The 24,810-nt window shown below is 38.6% G+C and overlaps 1 protein-coding gene across 5 annotated transcripts in view; it reads right to left on the reverse strand.

Annotated features, from left to right (window-relative positions):
• Positions 1-1,654: 1,654 nt before the first annotated feature.
• PPARGC1A (PPARG coactivator 1 alpha) overlaps positions 1,655-24,810 on the reverse strand; it is a 612,967-nt gene continuing 589,811 nt past the window's right edge. For all 5 annotated transcript variants that reach the window (XM_054687884.1, XM_054687883.1, XM_054687885.1 and 2 more), the window contains 6 exons: positions 19,215-20,130; positions 18,579-18,683; positions 18,307-18,427; positions 7,521-7,642; positions 7,036-7,187; positions 1,655-2,449 (listed from right to left, as the gene is read on the reverse strand). In XM_054687884.1, coding sequence (XP_054543859.1) covers positions 2,346-2,449; positions 7,036-7,187; positions 7,521-7,642; positions 18,307-18,427; positions 18,579-18,683; positions 19,215-20,130 — 1,520 coding nt within the window. In that variant the 3' untranslated portion in view covers positions 1,655-2,345. The remainder of the gene's footprint in view (positions 2,450-7,035; positions 7,188-7,520; positions 7,643-18,306; positions 18,428-18,578; positions 18,684-19,214; positions 20,131-24,810) is intronic.

Consider the following 24,810-nt stretch of genomic DNA (forward strand, 5'->3'; position numbering starts at 1 on the left):
CCGACAGGACAGACAGTGGATTCACTCAGAACACAATATGCTGGTGATAAATGAATGCAGCTATCAAAATTAGCTGCATTGGCCGGGGTGAAATCCGTTTTATAAGATCGTGTTGGGCGAGAGAAAGGAAAAGAACGAACGATTGAGTAGTAGGTATATCATGTCTTCCAGAAAGTCACGCTGGCCAAAACTGTCATCGAATCTCAATTTAAAAACTTGAATACACACTCCAAACTTTACTGACTTCCATTCCAGGGGCGCTCCACACTCAGATGAAATCCTGATGCTCAAAATGGAGGTTTTTCTGAAGTTTTTTTATTGTATTTAGCAGAAGCAATGTCATCAAGAACAACATCATGGTCACATCAGAGGCCATGCTAGTGCAACTAGGAACACCGCTTCTGCACAAGCTGAATTCCCCAAAAGAAACACTTCAACTCCAACCCGACAATTACCATGCATCCTAGGTAGAAAATTTCCACTGGCTTTATTATTTTCATCATCTCATAATTTATAATAAATAGGCTATCTGCAACTGATAAATATGTCTCTTTAGTAAACAAAGGAATGAAATATCAGTATTTATACAGGATGCATAACTGTAAAAAATACAGATAAATACCATCATCATACTCTGCCAAGGGAAAGAGATACTGGCTTCAAAGATAGTCTTCAGACACACATTAATTATTGTAAAAATCATACTGTAATTATTACCTCAGCATTTTGTATCAAATTAAAATCACAAAAATTAAAACAAAACAGCATTTTAAAAAGATTTTTGACCTCTAGTTTCAAAACTACTGTTGATAGAGAAAATAAAAACATTTCTTAATGGTTACCCATTGAGACTTTACATAAAATCATGATATCTTCTAGAAAAATTTTAGATGAGAAAATTTCATTCCCCTAACAAATCCAGTGTATAAAACTTCAAAGAAAAACAAGCAACAAGAAAATGTGGAAAAATATCGCAGAAGTGGTTAATACCTTTAGGGGACTAGGATATTTCTTGACAAGATGCTTAATCGGAAGTCACCTAAGAGGGATGGATGTGCGGAAAGCATCGTTTGCTGTTGCACTCAACGGACACACACACTGTCATTTTTTTTTTTTACAATCAAATATATATAAGCAGTAAGTTCAGCTTCTAAATATGTTAGTGTACAATAATTGTTTCACCTCATAATTACATTTGAATATTCTTGATTAAGAAAAATTTTAGCAGTTTTGAAAAGAAGGCTGCATTTACAGTGCATAGCTGTAACAAAAAAGAACATTGTTGTATAGTTATGTACACAAAATAAAAATACTCCATTTAACATCTGTAAATACTTAACTACATCGGAGAATGTAGCCATGACACTATCTGAACACATCCCCGAGAGTTTCCACGACTCTCTTCAGTCATGTAATATGGTGTCTGCTCCTCAGAAAGAACCACTGAACAAGCCGCACGCTTGACCATTGACAAGGCTTTTGAAATTTGCGGTGGAGATCAGCATTGTGGACATTTACATGGGTGTCAGGATAAAAGACGAACTACAGAATCTTCAAAATGTTAGGAAAGTTTAGCATTCCAGTGCCCGCCCACAGTATCCTCTCCCACCCAGATTCCATGACAAAAGGAAAAAAGAAAAAAGGAAACGAGAGGGAAAGGATATTAGTTCTACGGAACCTGTGGTTTCTTCCAGATTGTCGTGTACTCATTACCTTAAGAGAGAAAGCTTGCTTCGAGTTGACTTTGCACTTTCTTAAAAAACAGAGAACTCAGGCTGATGCCCAGACATCAGCGGCTGTCATGTTAGGGTGATTTGTGGTTGGCTGGTTGGTTTTCTTTCCTTTTGAATTTATGCATTTTTTTTTTCCTTTTGAATAGAATAGGAACATTTTGAAGTTCTAGGTTTTTAAGTGTGTCTTCATGGAACTGCTGCCATTTGAAGTGGTTTGCCCTTGTACACTCTGGCCAGCTGCCCCCACTCCTCACCTGAATGCACATACTTTCCCCAACCCAGCACGCTTTCTTGCATGTACACACACACACACACACACACACTCACCCACACTCACCAAGAGACTCCAGGGAAAGCCAAGCTGACACCCATGAATAAACATGTGCTTACTGCATATCCATTCTGTCTCTTGCCTCTTCAGCAGCTGTGTTCATGTAAACCATTGTTGCTGTTGTTCTTGTATTGTTGTTGTTTTGTTTTGTTTTGTTTTTTTTGTACAGAGTGTAAAGTAGGAGAAATTCCTAAGTATGACTTGCAATAGTCTGTTAGGGAAGGACGCACTGTCCCGTGAGGTATTCACCGTCCCTCTGTCATCTTCAACCAGGGAACATGTTACCTGCGCAAGCTTCTCTGAGCTTCTTTCAGTAAACTATCGAAATCCAGAGAGTCATACTTGCTCTTGGTGGAAGCAGGGTCAAAGTCATCTGAGTTTGAATCTGAAAGAAACCAGGTGAGATTAGATACCCCTTAGCCAATGGTTATTGCCTCAAGCACCTAGGTCAAGATTGCTTGATTCAATAGCAATTTATGCAACAAAATAGGCTTGCAAAAAAATGTGTCCCCTTCCCCTTCTTGGCATGTTAAAAGTTCCCTCCATACATTGGATGGGGAGGTACAAGGCAATGGAATGAATTTTTCTATTCAACTGGACTGAGTTGATTGACCCTAAAGTCAAATGAGGAGAGAAATCATTGACTTCACCACTTATCACCCCTCTGCTTCCCTTTGAGGCAGGAGGGGTAACTAGTCTATATTTCAGGACACCCCACCATAGTATAGCACACTCTCCCCAAATTAGAAGATTTAGGGAAATGTTTTATGTTTAGAGAAGGTAAATTCAGTCTCTATTCATTCATGAGGCAGGAAAATGTACTGATATGCAGGTACAAATGAAGTCCTGGTCTAGATCCTTCAGTCAGCTTTGAAGCAAATTTCTACAAGCTACTTCAAACAGCCCTTCACGAAATCTTTGTGTTTTAGCAATGATGGATGTAATGTGGAATTTTGTTAAAAATTGGTTTTTTTCTCTGTTGACCTCTATGAAAAAGGCAGCTATCCCTGTAGGTCTTAAAGGAAATCTTGGAAATATAAACTTGGAAATATAATCTTAGACAGCCTCTTGAGAATATGTTCATGCTACAGAGAATACTTATGTGAATGGAAGACAAAGTCTGTCTGAGAATCATGAACTATCCTACTAAACTATCCTCTGGGTTCTACTCAGAATAAGTCTCAAAATAACCATGCTCAGCATGCAAGAAGACAGTAGCATTGACCTCAGGAGTTGTTTGGCTATAAAGGTTGCAATCCTCAAGCTCCCCAGCTCCAGGCTGATTTGCTCCCTGGGCTTCGACCTACTGTAACCATCTTAGATTTAAAGACAAGGGAATTCCTTCATCTCTTTTTTTCTTTCATTCTTAATCCCTTGCCTTTCCTGCCTTTCTTTCAACAAGTTTTTCCAAGTAAGTACAAAAACAATAGCAACTACCATCAATTTGAGATAAACGAACACAGATAAAAATGCCATTTTTTCTTCACTATCAACTTAAAAGGTCAATTCCTAAATGATACTGGCTTCTTCCTTTTTATTCAAAGCCTAATGGACAGTTTGCTTGTATGACTGAAGCCTTGTGAGCTTTGTTCAAATGAAAATTTGTTTGTAGAGAAAAAAAAAGTTCTACTTGTTGCTAAAGATTAACTTGGAATCAGAATTCCACTTGCAATGAAGGAGGAAGAGTCTTCCGGTAAGACTGTCTGTGTGCTGTGAGGTTAGCATAGTATAGTCCAGAACGTACACACATATTTCCCTTGGAGGAAATTTTGAGATTACTTACAATATAGATTATTTATAATGTAGATTATTAGTTATAATGTAGATTACTTATAATGAGATTACTTATATTGGGTTTTCTATATAACATCAGAATTTATATGTAAGTATAAGTTGTACACCAAGCTAATTCCTCATCAAAATTAATCTCGACTTAATACTAACACATATTTTTGCGCTGGTCCTACAGTCCTAATTTAATTTCTATCTTTCCTCTTTAAGCATTTTCACTGTAGTCTTTGAGAAAGACCCATTTGTTTATAAGACTGAAAGGTAGACTTAAATCCCAGCTTCACTACTATAACCTGGATCGTTCCTTAAGATTCTGAGTCTCATTTATGAAACTAGCACATATATAGCAACAGGAATCATTACTTTACACACTGAGAGTATTGTGACAGACAGAAGTTGTAGTAAGTGGCTATGGTCACAGAGAAATAGGATGTGTGAGCTAACTTAATTTGGGGGAGCAAATTTGATTAAGTCTACCTAAAGTAATAGCTCACGTTTTTCTAAAATTAATCTGTATCACATCATTTTCACTATTTTTGACACACATGTAAGCTCTTAGTCCCTCTATAAGTCCAGTTCACCTTATTCATTATTCATGATCTAAAGCATTTAACTCAGGAAACTAATACAGGATATATATGATGTTTTTCAGTTCTAATGCTAGTCCTAGTGTTGATTCTTCCATTTCAAAATAATGTGAAATTTCTACCTCTGTTCCATTGCCCTCACTTTTATTTATCACTATAGCTACTATTTATGGAACATCTATTTTATGCCAGGCACTGTGCAAACAACTTCACTAACATTTATTAAATCTTCATAACAACACTATTGGAAGTTGGACAAATGGAGAACCAGAAGCTGAGGATATTTAACTGTTGGTTCAAGGTCAGAAATTAAGTCAGGTTAACTATCAAGTCTGCAAAACCAGGGATCTTTTGACTACACCACACCCACACTCAGATTTACTACCCTTCATGCAATTGTAGGGCTGAAGGGGATTGGAAAAACCATGCTACTACAATACACATCAAACATGCTTTTCAGAAAATACAGAGCTGGCTTAGTGATGGCAGAGTTTCTACTGCTGCTGGCTAGGCAGAAAGATAACGAGAGGGGAAGCATTCTTCTTAGAAGTATTTCAGGGAGGCTCCAGTTCAATTTGGAAGCACGATACAATCCTCCCTCTACTAGTGATGAATCGCAATCTAAAGGCCCCTCTAGGTAGCTTATTTTAAACTCTAGATGTTTTGAGAGACTAGAAACACCCTGGCCTTCATCACTGAAGAAAATAAGTCAAATCAACTCAAGACTTCAATCTGTCTTGACTGTTTTTATCAGCCAACATTTGAACAAATGACTTGCCACCTTTTATATTTTCATCCCTAGGCGTCTATCTCTCTAAGAGTCAGCTGCCTCTCTCGTGTTTCATACTATCTATTTAGCTTGTGAAGTGAATTATAGCATATTCCCCCTGAACAATGCACACCACCTATATCAATTACTCTAGCAAGACATCACTTCTGTGAGGGGAGGAAAAAACCCTGTATTAGATATTCAATCCTTTCTTCATACCAAGTCAATGCAAGTGCAGGAAGGTAATGCATGGGAATAGATTTACATGTTAATTTTGGGATTATAAATTATTTTAAAATAATTACGTCACATGCATGAGACATTTGCCATTTTCTTTCCTTCATTTATTCATCTAATAATTTATAGGCTCAAAATGCACACATTAGATAGGGAAGGTTTTGCAAAGGAACAAAATTAAAATTGGAAAAGAAATTAAGATGTCCATTGTGGCATTATTTATAACAAAATTAAAAATTGAATAAAGGTTTGGCTATAATGGAAAAGCTAAAGAAAATGGAATAATTCACTGAAGAGAATACTGTACATACTAAAATATAAATTATTTTCAATCCTGTGAATTCCAGTAGAAAATAAATATGTAAAATTTGAGAAAGGTAGAATTTATATATGTGTGTATATATATATATATATATATATATGTATATACATATATACACACAAGTTTATAGGTAGATATAGATATGTATATATCATGTCACCTGAACCATATGAAATTAGTCTGGAAAATAAATTCATATGATATTAATTGATAAAAGTAGAATTTATTTATGTGTATATAAATATATATATGTATGACCTCAATGACTAACGAAATTTAAGTCTAGAAAATAAATGTATATAATATTAATTAAGGAAATATATATATTACATATATATGAACTTAACTATAAGAAATTAGACATTCTAAACAAAATACTGCATGTCAAACCACATATTAGGTAACAATTGTTATCTTACGTTATAGGCTGATAATAGGTGATTTTACTACTTTTCTTAATACTTTTTTATATTTTCCAAATTTTACCCTTTGAATCTACAAAAGTTTTATGACAGAAACAAAATGTCCTTATGTATGTTTCAGTTTCCTTATCTGTGAAATGGTACGAGTATAACACTCTCTACCTGCTAGGATGGTTCTGGTAATTACATGAGAAAATGCCTAGCACATGGACACACTCAAACAAAACAAAACAAAACGCCACATATTTTTCATCTACTGTTTTAAAGAAAGCATAGTGTGATTTAGCCTATGAAATTCATTCCCCCTCTCAAGATGTAATTTGAGAGTTTGTGAGATCAGAAGGAAACAAAACAAAGGCTGGCATATTCTGTTTCATGAAAGTGATGACAATGATATAAAAGGACTCAGGATAGGCACAAGAAAGCAATGCCAGGCACCAGCATATACAAACACACACACACAACACAAACGCATGCAGACACACTCTACCACACATGCACACAACGCATGTGCACCAAAACACAACATACTAAATACACGTATACATAAAACACCACATAGCAAGCACCCACACACACACACACACTAAAAGCACAGAGGTTCAGCATCTGGGTAGATAGTACAAAGAATTTACTTCTGCCCTTTTTATCCAAGACCTAAGCCTCTGGCTCTTGAAACTGCCTCATACAACTTAAACGAAAAATAAGATAAAATCTATATTCAAATATCTCCTCTAGTAAAATAAAGTGATAGTCCAGGCCAACGTAGCTCCAGTTTACATTTGCTTCCATTCTGAGCCCTACATTATGGATTCCTCATTCCATGTACAATAAAATCCATACCTAGGTCTGCATAGTTAGACTTGAAAAATTGCTTGCGTCCACAAAAGTATAGCTCGAAGTCAGTTTCATTCGACCTGCGCAAAGTGTATCCATTTTCAAGAGCAGCAAAAGCATCACAGGTATAACGGTAGGTAATGAAACCATAGCTGTCTCTGCAATGGACAAAGAAGAAAAGTTCAAAACTAGTGAGGGAGCATTAGCATACGTGACCTGAACTCCCTCTACTTGGGGAGACTTCACCAGGGCCCATGTCGACATCCACCACATCCATTTATCAGTGTGATAGTCCTGTCAAGCAGCTAAATACTTATTTCTGGGACAGGAAATCTCAACTAGAAAGATTAATAAATAGGGATGAAAGAAAATAAATAAGGTTCTGAACTCAACATGTCATCTGTCAAAGCATTCTCATTCTAGTAATCTTATGGCCATAATTTTTTACATATGTCAGCTTCTAAACAAGAAATAATCTTGAAGATTCTCACCCATCATCCCGCAGATTTACTGTGCACTCCTCAATTTCACCAAAAACTTCAAAACGGTCCCTCAGTTCTGTCCGTGTTGTGTCAGGTCTGATTTTCCCGACATAAATCACACGTCGTTCTTCCTAGGAGGGGGGAAGTAAGGAGAGACTTTTGCTAGTTCTGGAGAGAGGAAAGAAGTTGAATCTCTAGAAACATTCATAAAGGTGCAGGCATGCAGAACACAAACCCACAGAGCATGCCAATTAAAGTTAAACATTCCCTAAAACAAATGAAAGACGACACTTGGACCAAGTTTTACTCTATTTTGTCAATATTCCTCTTCCTCACGTGCACCTGATTCTGCACCTCACTCTCTTCTGCCTTTTCTGCCCATTTCTGTTCTTTTATCACATTAAATTTTATGTAATAGAAGTGTATATATGTATATGTACATAATGTGTGTATGTATATATATATATACACACACACATATATATAATGTGTGTGACCTTTCTAATTACTGAATAGCTGAACAATACCTGTTAAATATGTTAATACCTGTGACTTGATTATCAGTCTTCAAAATTGGTAAGAAACTAACCTGACTTGCTAAGCTTTAATTTAGTTTAATTTCTCATTAGCTCAGAACTCTAATTATGAGATGTACAAATGTTGACATTCCTCAAAACAGCAATTGTCAAAGTTTAGTATAAATAAAAATTACCTAAGGTGCTTATTAAGGATGCAAATTATTGGGGTTTACCCTAGTTTTATTAAAACAATTGGAAGACAAGGTTCAATGATGTTCATTTTTAACAAGCACACCCCAGTGATTCTGATGCAGGTGGCCCAAAGACAATAATTTGAAAAATATAGTATTAAAATGTAGGCCACTTTAAACCATGAGCCTCTGAAGAATAAGAGCTATAAAAGAGGCTATAAATTTCACTTTGCCAATGAATCTTATTTTAGGAACAGACTATAAGGGTGTGGCCTAATTTTCAGAAGTGGAGTCAATATCATCATAATCTCAAAGTCATCAGTAATTTATAACCTACAAAATATAGGAAGGCTATTTTATAACCTGAGGTTGGTTCCCTCTTATAAACAAACATGAATGCATCCTTAGTATAAGAAGCAATGCTTTTTTATCTCTTGCTCCAAGAAGATAAGACCAAAAGTGATGATGTGTCTCAAATCTGGCAAAAGGCTTTTCAAGAATATAAAGAGTTAATGTTTTTAAAATGGGCTTACCAACGAGTCTACCAAAGTCAAACAAGAATGAAATAACTTAAGATTGCAAAAATTTAAATTAGATGGAGCAAAGAGTAGGAAGCAGAGAACTAAGGCACAGACTTAGCTTGTCTGAGAGTTTTCTCTGGAAACAATAAGCGTATACTGCCTTGGATGATGTAAAAAGTAATTTAGGATTATGATGAAGAGGTCTCCTACATTATTTACTGAGGTCTTTCTTTTTCATATACCCATATTTAGCAAAGGAAATGGCAAACATGGACATGTAATAAGTGCTTGTGGAAAGTTAACGATTCTTACAATTATTTTTTTAAAAAATGGAAAAAAGCAACTTTTTTAATAGTGGTATCAAGATTTACAGCATTATATATGATTAAGAGATATAGGAGCACACCTCTTTAGGTGTATGCTACTACACCACACCCATCACCAAGGCACTCATTGTCCTCCATCATTGTCTATTGAGCCCCTCCACACCCTGCTATCCACCCCTCCCTTCTGCTCTGGTAACCTCAATTCTAAAGTCAGACTTCTAGAGTTTATTATTCATTTGGTTCTGTCTGATTCACTGGTTTTGTTTTTCAAGATTCTACATGTAAGTATTTGTCTGGTATTTGTCTTTCCTTCTGACTTATTTTACTTAGCATTATACCCATCAGTCCCATCTGTGTTGTTGCAAATGGCAAAAGTTCATCTTTTTTATAGCTGAATAGTATTCCATTGTGTATATAAGCCACATCTCCCTAATCTACTCATCTGTCCTTGGGTACTTAGCTTGTTTCTATAACTTAGCTATTATAAACATTGCTGCAATAAACATAGGAGTGCATATATCCCTTGGGGTTATTGTTTTCATTACAAACATTAAAATGTATATCTTCCTAGGTGTTCTGTCCCATGTTTTGTCTTTACCATATACAGCACTCATGTCTATTTTCGTCAGGAAACTTCCTATGAGCTTCACACACAAATAACAATGATGCTATCTGGCACCTTAGTTAGATGTAACTTAGGGACCAAAAAATTAGACCACATTATCCAAATCAAACTATCCAGTTCCTTTTCTCCCCAGTATGTCTTTCTCAGTGTTTTCATAACAGTTATATCAGGACAAAAACTTGAATGCCTCCCTTGAGTCTTGGCACTCAAGTCCTGTTGATTTTTATCTCTGAAATATCTCTCTAGTCTGTCCTCTTCATTCTGTCTCCCCTAAATCATGTTATCAATATCTCTTTCTGCTCACATATAGCAGTCTCTTAATTTAGATCCTGTGTCTATTGACCCTCCTCCATTCTAGTGTTTTCTGTCACAATAGCTTTTGCTGAGGGAATAAGACTCCAGTCATGCCAATTACCATCTAAAACATTTCAATGGCTTCTCACAACATTGATGGAAAGACCTAAATCATTGACAGGACCAAGCAGACCCTTCATAGTTTAAATTGTCTTCATGATGGGCTCTCACCTACCTAATCCCATTTTTTCTTTATTCAAATTTTCAGCCAAATTGAGCTGCTACACATCCCCAGTTTATACTTTAATCCTTCTTTCTCATGGCCTTTGCACAGTTGTGCTACTTGGGATGTTCTCCCACACTGCTTCCTTCTCATTCCCTCAACATACGCACTGTTTAGAGTTACAATGAATGCAAGAGTTATTTCCTTCCTGAGGTAAGGTCAGGCTTCCTATTACTGGCTCTTACAGAACACTCAGTTTCCCCTTTGTAGTTCTATGCCACATTGTAATTAAATAATTAATAGCTTATTCAATGCTAAATGCTATAATATCCACTACAGCAAAAGTCTCATGAAGAGCCCATGTCTGTCCCATTGACTATTGTATTTTAAGGGTCCCTGAAACATGCCAAGTATCAGTGAATATTTGTTGAAAAACAAATTAATCATCAATCAATCATTTTTAACACCCCATGCCTTTGTTACAGGCTTAAGTGTCAGACATGTGACGCAGTTATGTTTTCAGGAATCTCACTCTTTAAAATCACCCCCAAAAATCCGAGGTAGGGCTCTACCAAAATAGTGGTTAAAACACAATTCCTCTGGGCCTCCCCTGGTGGCGCAGCGGTAGAGCACTGAGCTGTGAAGCTGCCTGCAGCCTCTGCAGCGCTGGTTCGATCCCCAGCCACCGGTGAGGGTCCCACATGGCATGCAGACCTCTCCTGCTGCCTGCTGCTCCCCTCAGCAGTGTACTTTGGTCCTTCTGCCTGTTCTGCTCCCCGCTCTGGCTCTGGTGAATTCTCTCACTCTCCTGAGCTTCTGACTGTACCCAGTGCTTGCATAAATAAATAAATAAATCTTAAAAAAAAAAAAAACCCACAATTCCTCTGACAACTGCTACTCAGCCTAAATAACTGAAGACAGGATAGATGGTAAACAGAGCAGCCTGCCGGATTTACTTCCATGTAGATTATATGTCTCCATTGAAGGCAGAAATTGTGTTGTTCCAGAGCACCCAGCACATTCTAGAGGTCAATATATTTAAATGAATGGTGAGGCTCATCCCCATGAGTAGAGAAATCCTAACACCACATTCCTTTCTATTTACACAGCCAGCTTGAGCCAAACAGCCAAATGCATGGGCCCATTATCTAAACTTCCTGGTGCCTGTTTGCATGGATGTTATGGATATTTTTTTTAATGAGTCTTTTCAGGAAGGTTAATACTATATAGCAGAAAAGGATTGGGGAATGTAGAAGAGAGAGAAAGAAATTGAACCATCACAAAGAAATTGCTCAACTGCCATTATGGGAATACAGTCTACATATTTGGAAATTCAAAGTTAAAGCTAGAATCAACCATATGCACGTCCATATGCAGACATATTGGGACAGTCTCTGAATTGCTTCTTTATACGAAGCTCTATGGAACAATGATTCCACAAAGAAGATAAATCAGAGAACTTTATGTCAAATACTGACACATTCTACAGCGAAAAGAAGACACAACTTTGAAAGGAGAAACAAAAATACAAAGGGCTGGCCCATGATCACTTAAATTACCTATTTGTCTACCTCTTATCTCCTTTTATGAAGCACAGGAATGAGACCACGTCTTGCTACCTTACAAACATCAGACACTGACTATATGTTGAAATTCTCATTTGAGAAAATGGTTAGAGCACCTGGTTTTCCTAGTGCTAAAAATGAAAACAAAAGGCATCTGAAGGTCTAAGAAGCAAAGACAAAAATCTTTCCAAGATTAGCTAAAATGTCTAGCAAAGAACTGATTATTTTTTAATGTGATGCAGGTTTATTAGACAGATGAATAGATTCCATATCTTTAAAAAACCTTAACATTTGCAGGCAATTTTTCAACACATTAATTTCCAAACAGGAGATGAAAGGAAAAGAAATCAAAATGCTTAATAACATTTCCAACTTCTTAAAGGCTTGGAGGAATTCAAAACCTTTGGAAAAAGCTCCTTGAAAAATGATTTTCCAACTAGGTTTCGGTATTGAGGAGGATGGAACATTTATCAAATATATTTTAGCTTCAATTTTCACAAAAGCTAGTTTACTGATGGGGTAGATAATAAAATTGAAGATTTATGTTGCATTAACAGGTATAGTAAATCCTCATTATATCAAAACACGGGGGATAGATGAAGAAAAAAAATGACGGAGTTAACAGACTTTGCATTATCAAAATCTTCATCAAAAAAGTATAGAGAGCTTGCAGTTAACTTAGGAAAACATAAAATATGCATTTCTCATCAAACAATAAGATACTTCTGGCAAAAGGATTTGGATGTAGAAAAAAGGAAATTAGTAGGGTAATTAACATTTATTGAACTCTAATATATGTCAACTACTATGCTTGGTTCTTTTTTATGGGTTGGTATCTCCCTGGAATGCCATGCTGTGAAACAGAGAACAGCCTGATAGAATTAGATTTGGGTTCTTAGAATTTTATTCTCTACTTACAAGTCAGAATATTATAAAAATATCTTCTCCTATGCTAAAGAAATTGCATGTCCACTCTAGCAAGGAAATACTTGTGTTCATTCTAAATTAGCTCCAACCTTCTTTTCTCAAAAATTCCAAAGATATTACAACTAGGTAGATGAGTGGATAAAATCCATGTAATTTCTAGAGTAAATTTGTGTAGTTAGTTATATATGCTATCTGAAAGATAAAGTAAGAGGGGTGAACAGACATGAAAATTTATAGATGCACAGAAAGGCTAACACTCTGACAAAATGCTAAAAAATGTTTTTCTCTCTTACTCTTCATGCTAATTACAAGCATCTGATTTGGTAGGGACTCAGTAAGTGTACTACTAGGAACAGCCTTAAAGAAGAAACAAAACTTTATCATTCAGTTAACCGGTTACTCCCTTTCAAGTACTACCAGGGAAATTTCTCCTTAGTGAATAAGGTTGTATAAATATGTATAAATGTAGGTTTTTCTACTTAAGAGTTATTATTCAGTAAGAGCTAAGGTGCAAAAAAATAATAACAATAAAACAAAACACTGGTACATCAGAAAACATGAAAATTACAGAGTGGGAGTATGTACTAGTGCTTTTGATAAAATGATCATTTCTAAGTAAGTGAGTCCATACTTAGAATAGAATATACATGCAATCACATGAAATATCTGTTGAAAAATTCTTGAATAGAAAATTATTTCTTCCAAAAAGAGCTATGAAAAAGTATACAATTTTTTTTCTTTTGATAGAAGCTGACAATTATCAGTCAGGATGTATTCTTCCTGGCTGCTGGGTTACACACTGACCAATAGAGAAGAGAAATAAAATGGCAGGTCATGGCCCCCATGCAGCTGGCTTTGGTTTTAAGCACTGAGTCAATCACAATGTCTAGATTTGCCCTTAAATTAACATCCATTATCATGTTTTCTGGCAGAGAACTGTACAGATTGCAAATGGAGGAAGAATTAGAACTCCATAAGAAATCAGAACAGTGACACTTTAGACATTAAACACTCAACTCTGGCTTATGGAGTTCCAATATAACTTCAATTGTTCTAAACCTATGAGACTGAGAAAGGCGGAGAGTGAGTTGGTTTCGAGAAAGAGCTTAGATGGAAATTGCAGGAGAGAAGAGAATTCCCATCTAAAATATTTCCATCTAAAATGATGGGACTATTCAACCACAATATATGATACTGTGTTAGTAAATGTTATTAGTCTTCTGCTGACTCTTATTTGATTTATGCTAGTTGGTCCAATTAAAGGCTTCTAGATCCTTAACAAAGAAAAGTTTATAGACCTCCTAAACCCTCGTCTTCTTAAGAGACTCATAATAAAAGCAATATAGATCACAAAGTAAAGGTAGCAAATATTGATTTTTCAAAATATTAACTGTAACATGATCTTAACATTTTTTTCACTTCCCTTTGGAACCTCTGGTTTGCTGGCCCCCTAAATTACATGATGCATCTGAATTAGCGGATAATTCAGCACTGCACCCAAGATTTTCTAAATGCAACTTGCTACTAATTCATTACTTTAAGGGTGTCTCAAAAATCTGAATGGAAATTATCTACCACATGAGCTTAACTGGACCTTTCTGGTTCCCTTAGCTGTTTCATGAATGATTTTTTTTTCAAGCCAATCTTGCCAAGTGAGTCAAAAATCATTGCACGTATCTCCTTGTCCAAGTCATAAAAATATACTTTGCAAATGCATTGTGGCACAAGAAAGCAGATCTTCTTGAGGAAGGAAATCAATCAGAAAATCTTTCTGTGGGTAAACTCATAAGCAGTTCCACTATGCCTTCAAGACAGACTCCAAAATCTTTATCATGACCTACAGGACAACTGAAGGATCTGGCTTCCACAGGGACTTCCAGACTCATTTCTTTCCACTCTTGTACCCCAGTGTCAAATGACTAGTCATTCCCCAAAATGACTTGCTTTTTTCCAGAGACTTAATATGAGTTGCCACCTTGTCTAGAACAGTAATACTTAATAAGAACATAGTAGAGCATATGCAATTTCAAATTTTCTAAGAGGCACATTTTAAAAAGTAAAAAGGAGTAAGAACTTCCCTTTTAACAAGATGTTTTATTTAGCTCAATGTAGTCAAAACGTCATCTTTTCAACTTGTCATTGATATAAAAATTTGACATTTTATACTCTATTTTCATACTGTCTTTAAAATCTAATCACATTGTGATGCCTCTTAATTTCAGACTAGCTAAATTAGCTACGTGGTAAGGGCTACCCTATCAGACAGTGCAGGTGGAGAAAACCTTCGCCCACCTCTCTAGAGGGTTCAGATCAATCTCCCCTCCCCCAAAGGCCCTCCCTCAATTTGAGGTGTGGATCCCACTTTTATGCCACCATGGTACTTTAGATATACCCTTCACAATAGCACTAATCACACTATTTTGCTGTTTGCATATCTATCTGACAGCACACTTGAAGCTCCCTCACTACGAAGACAAAGTCTTAATTTTATCTCCCTAGAAAAAAAATTGTCACATAGTTACGAGTTTTCACTGATGTCAGCAGAAGTAGCATATAATTGTCCAAACACAAATGACTCAACAATAAATCCCCAATCTTTGTATTAAGTTCTTACTACCTGCAAGACACGGTGCTGGCAAAGTAAACAAACTCTATGTGTTATGCTTTTTTTAAAATGCTTTTCAATACCTAAAAAAAAAAAACCCTGAAGTCAAATTTCTCACAAAAGTCTAGTTAATTTATAAGGATTTAAAATATATCAGTTGACACTTGCACTCTGTAAGTCATCATTCAAAGACAACTGACAAAGATGGTCTTAGTCAGAGAATGAACCAAGGAACTGGTCAACATTTGTGACACCAAGCGAAGGCAAAGGCATCTACTTCTGTCATAGCTTTTGGCTTAGGTCTGAGCTATGGCATGTAGACCAATCATGTTATTTGATCTATTAGGAAAGACTAAAACTAAGGACAAGACACATCCCTCCCTTTTTTCACTCTAGACAACTATCTGACACTAAATTATCTTGGGGAGGAATAAAATAAGCACATGTCATTTATCTACCTTTATCTACACTGCTGCGGTTATAATTATATTGTATTTTGCCCAAATGAGCAAATACATGACGAAACTATTACTCTCTCTCTTTAATGTCATATTTTGGTTAGAAACATGAAGGATTTTATAAAATACGAATTTGCAAACACTGCAATAACCATTTTCCTATGTACTTGTTCGATACGACTCTCTTTTATAAAGATTAACTGTAAAGTGCCATATTAAGAGACTTTGTAAACTATTCAGCAGTCATATAAATGTGAGTTATTATAATTATTGAATCGGCTATTAATTAAATACAGAAAAATTAGAAAAATTGAATTTTTAATTTTCATTTGTCTTCCTAAATGTTAACTAATGATACTCTAACAGATCTTAATATCACAGCTCATTTGAAAGTTGAGAAAAATGAAAGAAAGTATACTTTTCATTAGGCCTTTGATTCAGTCTTAGGTAGAATCAAAGCTGAATGGCAGAAAACACCCTAGACCTTTAGCCCTAGAAATTCAATTATTTCTCACTTCTTTCTCTGTGTGTGAACAAAACCTCTCAGTTTGCCGGTTTCCTCTAGTTGCTACAGGCTGGCCAATGCTGGATTTGACTCTACTGTCAGCTCTTTCATGTAGGTTTATAATATTACATTGATGGTAGTGGGTTTTCTTAAAGGTACCATATAAACTTACTCTACAGTTAAAATACTTTCTCTAAGCCTTGGTTAGTTTATAGCTCAGATATGTAAAAAACTGATCTGCACTGAAAGCAGCTAGACAGACAGGCAGCAGCTGCTATGGATGAAAGCAATGCCATCGCTGATGGATTAGCCATGGCTTCCTGGGGCACTGGGCTGGGGAAGATCTTAAGTCTCCATGGCCGCTCAGTGGGAAAGAGTTCCATCATCGATTGATTGGGAATGTCTGCTATGGACGTGCACTGGATGCTGACAATTGGGATGCCTCATTTTTGTCATCCAGGGTCTAGGTTGATAAGCAATAGGAGGGAGCTGGGGTAAAGTCCACCTGTTAATCAGCAGCTGCTGAAAAAAGATACTGACCTGCAGTTAACAAACAAATTTAACATAACCAGGATCTTTACACTGAAGGGCCAGCCCTTCTTACATGGAACATGAGTGCAACAGCTTTCAGTGAGAGGTGCCAGCAAACATTATGGGCCACTGGAAAGCAATTCACAAGACGGGTGGGTGTGTCAACTACCCACTTAAGTGTGGACCCAGCAAAGCAAGAAATGACTTTCTTAGCAAATCGTCAGCAACTGCCTATTGTAAATTTGGCTTGAAGCCTCATCTCTCCATGGACAATCTCCCTCATCTGCCAAAAAAAGCCAAAAACTGAAACTCAATGATACCACCTCTTTTTCCACTCAGAAAAAAAGCAGAGAACAGTTTTTAAAAAATCTCATCCTCTTACCACTAAAGCCAGTATCTGCCTGTATAAATCTCCACTCCCTCCATTTTTAAAAATAAAAGTTGAAAACAGTAATCAAGTTGAGAATATGTGAGAAATAGGAGATAGGAATGAGAAGTTTACTGAGTAATATTTTTTTCCAATAATCTCTGTTAAAAGGGATTGGGGACCCCCTGAGAAGTTTTAAAGTCAAAAGGTTGAATATTGCTTATTCTTTTTTTAAAAAAAATGTTTTTTTAAGATTTTTTTATTTATGCACACAAGAGCTGGGGTACAGGCCAGAGGTGTGTGGGGGGTGAGAGGATTCACCAGAGACACAGCGGGGAACAGAACAGGCAGACTGACAAAATACACTGCTGAGGGGAGCAGCGGGGGAGTCAGGAGAGGTCTGCTGCACCATGTGGGTATCTCCCTGGCCGGGGATCAAACTTGTATGCAGTGGCTGCGGATTGCTCTATAGGTTGCATCTTAACCCCTTGCACTACCAGGGAGGCCCTGAATATTGCGTATTCTACCAAAATCTTACCTTTAGTTTATTTTCTAAACTTGAAAAATTTAGAGAGAGAGAGAAGGAGAGGGAAGGAGGGAAGAAGAACGGAGGAAGAAAGAAAGGGAGGGACAGAAAGAGGGAGGGCGGGAGGGAAGAAGAAAGGAAGGGAGGGTGGATGGGGGGCAGAGGGACGGAGGAGGCAGGGTGGGTAGGGTTGGGAAGGAGGAGGGAGGAGTGAGGAAGGACCCTTCATTAAAAAACGACAGCTTGGGCCTCCCCGGTGGCGCAGCAGTTGAGCGCTGGGTTGCAAAGCTGCCAGCAGCCTCCACGGCGCCGGTTCGATCCCCAGCTGCTCCCCGGCCACTGAAGGAGGGTCCCACATGGCACGCAGACCTCTCCTGCCGCCCGCTGCTCCCCTCAGCAGTGTCCTTCGGTCCTTCTGCCTGCTCTGCTCCCCAATCTGGCTCTGGTGAATTCTCTCACCCTCCCGCGCTTCTGACTGTACCCAGTGCATGTATAAATAAATAAATAAATAAATAAATATATAAATAAATGAATGAATGAATGAATGAATGAATGAATAAATACATAAATATTGAAAAACAAAAAACAAAAACGACAGCTCCAGGTTGCTTACAATGGCCTTCTGCCTCTGCCTCTCCCTTTGTTTGGCCCTTTCGGACTCCCGCTTCTCGTACTCCTTGCGGTATTCTTCCCTCTTCAGCCGTTCATGCTGGTACTCCTCGTAGCTGTCGTATCTGAGAAACATAATTGCATCACTAATTCAACCAGCTCAATCTGCATGAGCAAAATGGACAATAAACCCGAGAGGGGGAGGGCTTCTAGGTCACCCCTTGACATCTCCAGGAGGGAACCGAGCCCAGGAAGGGAAGGGACACACATCGTTACCTGGGCCTGCGGCTGTAGGGTGACCTTGACCGTGATCTCGAGCACAGGGGAGAATTTCGGTGCGCACGGTGTCTGCAGTGGCTTGACTCATAGTAGTAGCAAGATCTGGAAGAGAGGAGAAAAATAAAGCAGGTGTTTGCCACTGCAACTGAGCCCAGGGGATGGGCAGAACTGAAGATCCTGCGGACGCCACAATGCACCCAGGCACTGTCTTCCTAGCGACTAGTGAGACTTCCCAGGGACGACTGTGTCCGTCTAGTCCGCTCAGCGGTCTGGAGTGATGTGTTCTCTCCCCGCGTCTCTTATTGATGGGAATGCTGAGTGCCAGCCTGTACACTGTCAGCTTTATCGTGCACGGATCTCGGCTATCCTGGCACAGGGCAGCTCTCCAGGTAATGGAAAAAGTGAGAAGAGCAAGTTTCTTACAAATTGCTCTCTGATGTGACTGGCTCAAGGCACTGTGCTTCAGGCGGGCAGAGTTCAGAGAAGATGGGAGGAGTGTTTCTGCACTAAACAGGGTTCCAGCAGCGGTGGGGATGCAGTGGTGAGGGGCTGGGTGATCTGTGTGGTCTGGATTTCTTTTTTTTTACTTCCGGGGCGCACCTTATTCTCTGGGTGGGTTTGGACAAGGTTTACCTGGAAGAGGATCTACTGCCTGGGGACCGTGATCTTGACCTGGAATATGGTGATCGGGAACACGATCTGTGTCTAGAAAAGGACCTTGAACGAGAGCGCATCCTTTGGGGTCTTTGAGAAAATAAGGATTTGGGTGGTGACACGGAATCTCTACACGGAGAGTTAAAAGAAGAGCAGGAAGGCGACACATCGAACAATGAATAGGACTGCGGGCCGTCCCAAGGGTAGCACAGTTTATCACTTTCATCTTCGCTGTCATCAAACAGGCCATCCATGGCTAGTCCTGAATTGATAAACATAGGTAGTTTGGAGAATTGTTCATTACTGAAATCGCTGTCCCTCAGTTCACTGGTCTTGTCTGCTTCGTCGTCAAAAACAGCTTGACTGGGATGACCGAAGTGCTTGTTCAGCTCGGCTCGGATTTCCTGGTCTTGGAGCTGTTTTCTGGTGCTGCAAGGAGAGACCTGCTTGCTGGCCTCCAGTGTCTCTCTCAGGTAGCACTGGTCTGAATCTGTGGAAGAACAAATCTGCCCCTGCCAATCGGAGGAGACATCTTTATATTCTATTTGTCTAGAGTCTGGGAGCTCCTGTGATAGATTAATGAGTATTTCCGTTTTGGAATTAACTGACTGACAATAGTCATGGTCACCAAACAGCCGGAGACCTGGCCGCTTGGTCTTCCTGTCCTCGTGTCCACTGCTGAGCACTGAGGTCTTGCTGAGCTGGGCGTACAACTCGGACTGTTCTGGCCCTTTCTTGGTGGCGTTATGGCCTGAGGTACCAGAAGTCTCACTTTGCCGAGGCTTCTTGGATGGCGGAGGCACCACAGACTTGCAAGAGGACTTCAGCTTTGGAGAAGCCCTGAAAGGATTTTCTTGGTTGGCTTTATGAGGAGGAGTTGTGGGTGGAGTTAGGCCTGAGGGGAAAAAAATGAAAAGAAAAAAAAGGGGGAGAGAAAGAGAGAAAAGAGACAAAATAATATTCTTAAGTGCCAGAATGTTTGCCAAACTTTTTCAAGATTTCAACAATGCTTCAAGCTGAGTGAAGCAGAAGAAAGTAAATTCACAACAAGAGGTAAAAAAGTGACTCTATTCCTCTACGCCTCTGTCACCAAGAAAAGATGACTCCACAATGCCTGGCAGCAGGAAGAGCTGTGATACTTTGTATTTCCAACACTAATGCTAACAGAGTCTGCTTCCCAGAAAACATTAAGGCGTCACTCCGGCCTCCACCAGCACCAGGCAATACCCAAGCTCTCATGTTCAAGGGCATTGTATTGTCTGCGTTGTGGAAAATGAACACGGAGGGACCCAGGGGGATGGCAGAATCGCTTTGGTAGCATTTGTCTGCAAATTCTGCTGTGGAGGAGTCAGTAGCTCAGATTGTTGGTCCAGTCAAGGAACTTTACCCTAGAGTCAAAGAATTAGACAACTTTTCCAAAAAAGTGTAATGCAAAATAAAGGTGTCATTAAAAATAAGTGCTAAAAGATGTTGATATGTGACTTCCTAATAAAAGCGGGGAATTATTAAAGTTTAAGAAATGGTGGAATGACATCAAACGCGGGATGGGGGTGAGGGAGGGGTTGACAGGCAACTTCAAAGTCCAGTGAAATACCAGGAGGGACTCAGGATACTAGACACCTCCACAACTTGAAGGCAATGGTTCTTTGTCTCCACAGTTCATTAACTTAGTAAACCATGGCTAATGGAGGCATAATACATTCTTGTAAGCATAACTAATACATTCCGTCTAAAATATGGCTCTGCACAGAAACCTAAGAGAAGAGGAACACTAAACAGTGCGGGGCAGCAGACCATTTTATTTAGAGCACAACATTAGGGTGGGTTATGAGGCTGAAGGATTGGAATGAATCCAAGCTTCAGCTCCTAACTAATTAGATAAAGGAGAAAGGAAGAAGTAGAAAACCTGTCAGCTGGTGCCTTAAGTGCTTTTCTACAGAAGGGCAGAAATTCCATCAGAAGTTGTTACGGGAGCGGCTGGGAAGTCTAGAGCCTCCACTCAGTTTCACCCCTGAGTAAGTCCTACTCATCCCTTTATGCCAAGAAAGAAGAATGGTAACATGCCTGCAGAGTCCATGGAACTTTGAAGAAGGGCAAGATGGAGTTCAAATGACTTTATGCTTATAAGGGAACATTGTCGTTTACAATATACTTTCTATTTTGGAGGATTAGTGAGCACTATTCAGCAGAAAGAACTTCAAGTCTGCTAACAAGCCTGGGGTTAGACTTAAGGCAACTGAACATTTCAAGGAAGGGAAAAAGAAATCTTAGCTTACTAGGGGAAAAATTATATATACATTTAAAGAACCAAGTAGGTCACAGAAAACCACATGAAATTTTGATCTGTACAATATGACACTTCCTCTCTCTCCTACCTTATAATAAAGAGATGGAAAAATTAATATTTCCCTAAAATGAAATATTTTACAGCATTTTTATTATGCATGGCTAATTCCCTCTAATTGAGGGAAGGAAGGAGACAAAAGTGATGGTAGTTTTGACTTTGGAAATTCACCCCAAAGATCCTAAGAACTGGGAAATGCAACCACTAAGATGGTGCACTTTGCTCTTCCTTCTTGTCACATTTGAGGTTCAAAAATGCCTTCCATTTTGTTCAATATACTTTTGTTGAACTACCATTTATGTTACATCCTTGTTCATTTTTTTCACAATAAAGAATTTCTGTCCACAGTTCTCCCACCACCAAATCACCCATAAACCTCCACCACAGTCCATGGTGCTCGGTGCTCTCCCCACCCACCCAGTCTCCTCCCTGTTCCTCTTCTTCTCTCTCTCCTCTTCCTTCCTAGATGCCTCAGATCTACTTTCAAAGGTTGCTTTTAAAGTTGTCTTCATCTGATCCTTTGTTAGTTTCTCTATATCCCACATATAAGTGAAACCATCTGGTATTTAGCTTTCTCCTTCTGGCTCACTTCACTTAGGATAATCCCTTCCAATTTTGTCAGCAACTAGTCCTGGCTCTACCTCACTCTGTCTGGGCGATCAAAGGCAGGTGGCAATGACAAGACGAGTCTCTGCCTCACTGCACTATAAACTCTTTTGTTCCCTCTTTCATAGACAATTATATCTTTTACTCAATCTGAGAAATGCCTATATGGCCTACCCCCTCCCCCCAACTTATTTCCTTTATCTTTTTGCACTGCCTCATTCCTACGTGCTGATTTTGGCCACATACCACCATCAATCCCTATTACAACACATTTAAAGATAGTAAATTCCCAGCAAAGAAATCACAAGTTCTCAACTGTTTCTCATAGGAAGCAAAGATGCTCAAATAAATAATGATGAATAATCTCCCTTGGCTGAGTAAATAACAGTCAAGTATTCCAACTGACAGAGCGCTTGAATTGAAGGAAATGACATTCAACATTCTAAAACCCAACTCCATACATCTCTTCATGATACCCCAAATAAGGGTAATTTTTACTTTTCCAGTAATTTCCTGCTCAGTAAATCAAGACTCGCTCACTTAATACTTATCAGATATTGCTAGATATCTTACTCATCTCTTTTTGAATGTGAATGATATCTTTTCTCTCCAAATGGATATAAGCTCTTAGTAAAATGTTGTTTGTGCTTATTTTTTGCAAAATCTTTTCTCAGTTTTATTTGCATTTTTCTAGATCCTGCTTCGGTCATGGGCCTCACATTTTAGAGGCCCAAGAATCATTTGGGAAACTGATGAAACATTTTTAATGAGATGGTCCCCAGACCGCATGGTGAGAGCTTCTGTCCTCCAGTGTCTGTGCTGCCCACAGCTTGGACTCAGGGCAGTGCATTTGACTGACATCCTAGACACATACAAAGAAACCCTAAACTTCAGAAACACCAAATTAGGCCACTATTAAAGAGAGACTGGTTCTAAAAATAGTTCAGCTATCTAGGGATTTTAAATATAGAAATTCTTTTTCGTCTTGAACATTTGAAACCTTTGTCCTCGTACCTAAGCTCATTATCACTTAAATAACTGATTCTCAAGTTGCTCTTGGGGGTGGAGACACCCCATTGTAGTTTCTTTGAGTCCAAAACAAAGTCTTTCAACTCCTTCAGGTATTGCCCGCCTGTGGTAACTACACAGTCACCCACTGGGCACCTCTCCTGGGCTGGAGCCTCCCGAGAGCCTGTGATTATGATGCTTGTGATTATGATTATATATTATAATGTCTCCTTTTTAAAAAGGACAATGATGTCCTTTGGGCTGAGACCCTGAAATTACATGCTCTCGGGAGACTCCAGCCCAGGAGAGGTGCCCAGTGGATGATAAATAAATAAATAAACAAACAAACAAATAAATAAATAAATAAAAATGAGGCAACTATTTATGACTGGAAGTAAGAATATTTTCTTGCATATATTCTGAAAATTTATAGAAACACTCTGAGATAAACAAATACTCCCTGGGAGCAAACCTATCAGGGGCATGCATTTGTTCAGCACTATTTGCTAAGTCAAAGAAGTGATACTGGCTTAGTGGGTGCTTGGTGGCGGGTGGGTGACAGTGACTATCCCTCAGGAGATAGTTTTGATCATCTATGATCAAAACACCAGCAAGGATGTAAAGCAATCAAAATTCAATAAAAAAATTAAACACAAAAAGGTAATACTTGATTGGTGGATGGAAGATATTTTAGGATTTATGAGCAGGTAAGTAGAGGAAAATAATTCAGATAATTCTCTCAACTTTTTACTGTTTGCCAAAACGTCTTTCATCATACCATACCTCAGAGCAAGACCGAGAAATCTCAAGGATCACAACACTTTGGATCACCAGTGCCTCATTGAAAAGACATTTCCAGAAAGAGCCGAGACACAAAACCAAACCACGCAAGGTAAAACAAAAATGTAAGAAGTATTTTTTTTTTTAATTTTAAGTCAAACTTTTAAGAACTACGATGGGACAGGTAACCCTTTACTGAACGAATTGGATTTCGCTCACCTCATTTTCCCAATCCAGAATTGGTTCCCCTGGGGTCAGGACACAGTCAATGCTCAATCCTGAACACCACCCCCTTCACTCATCTTCTCGCTCATCGCAGGACCCTCCACTGCATCCCGCATACCTAAATCAACAGCGCTAATGCCTCCCATCACCTCCAGATTATTTCCTTTGTGTTGATTTTCTGGAGAATGTGTACATTTTGGTGTTGACAGTACAAGGTATATTCCATGCTCTCTCTTGAACTTAGCAGGTTTTGACAGATTTATGTGAGGACAGATGGCCATTATAGGCTGAAGGCTGACAAGAGGCAGTTCAGAGCATTGTTAACACACTTGCACAAACTCTCAGCAGTGCAGCCCTGTGCAGAATGTAATTCAGACTATAGCTTTTTTATTGCTGCCTATTTTCTTTTGTCAAAAGAGCCTGCTGTGCAGAGCAACAAATGGCTGCTATTACCCAGAATGTAATGGGTGTCAGACAAATCACGTAACACAAACAATCAAGAGTATGTAGGTCATATTTCAACAGAGCACAACCTTAGCAATATTTATGATTACTGCATTGAAATGTGCTCTATAATAAACAAGTACCTCTACATCCCTCACACTTATGCAC

The sequence above is a fragment of the Talpa occidentalis genome, unplaced genomic scaffold (genome assembly GCF_014898055.3).
Source record: "Talpa occidentalis isolate TD23 unplaced genomic scaffold, MPIMG_talOcc4v2.1 talOcc4.6, whole genome shotgun sequence".
Classification (NCBI taxonomy): domain Eukaryota; kingdom Metazoa; phylum Chordata; class Mammalia; order Eulipotyphla; family Talpidae; genus Talpa; species Talpa occidentalis.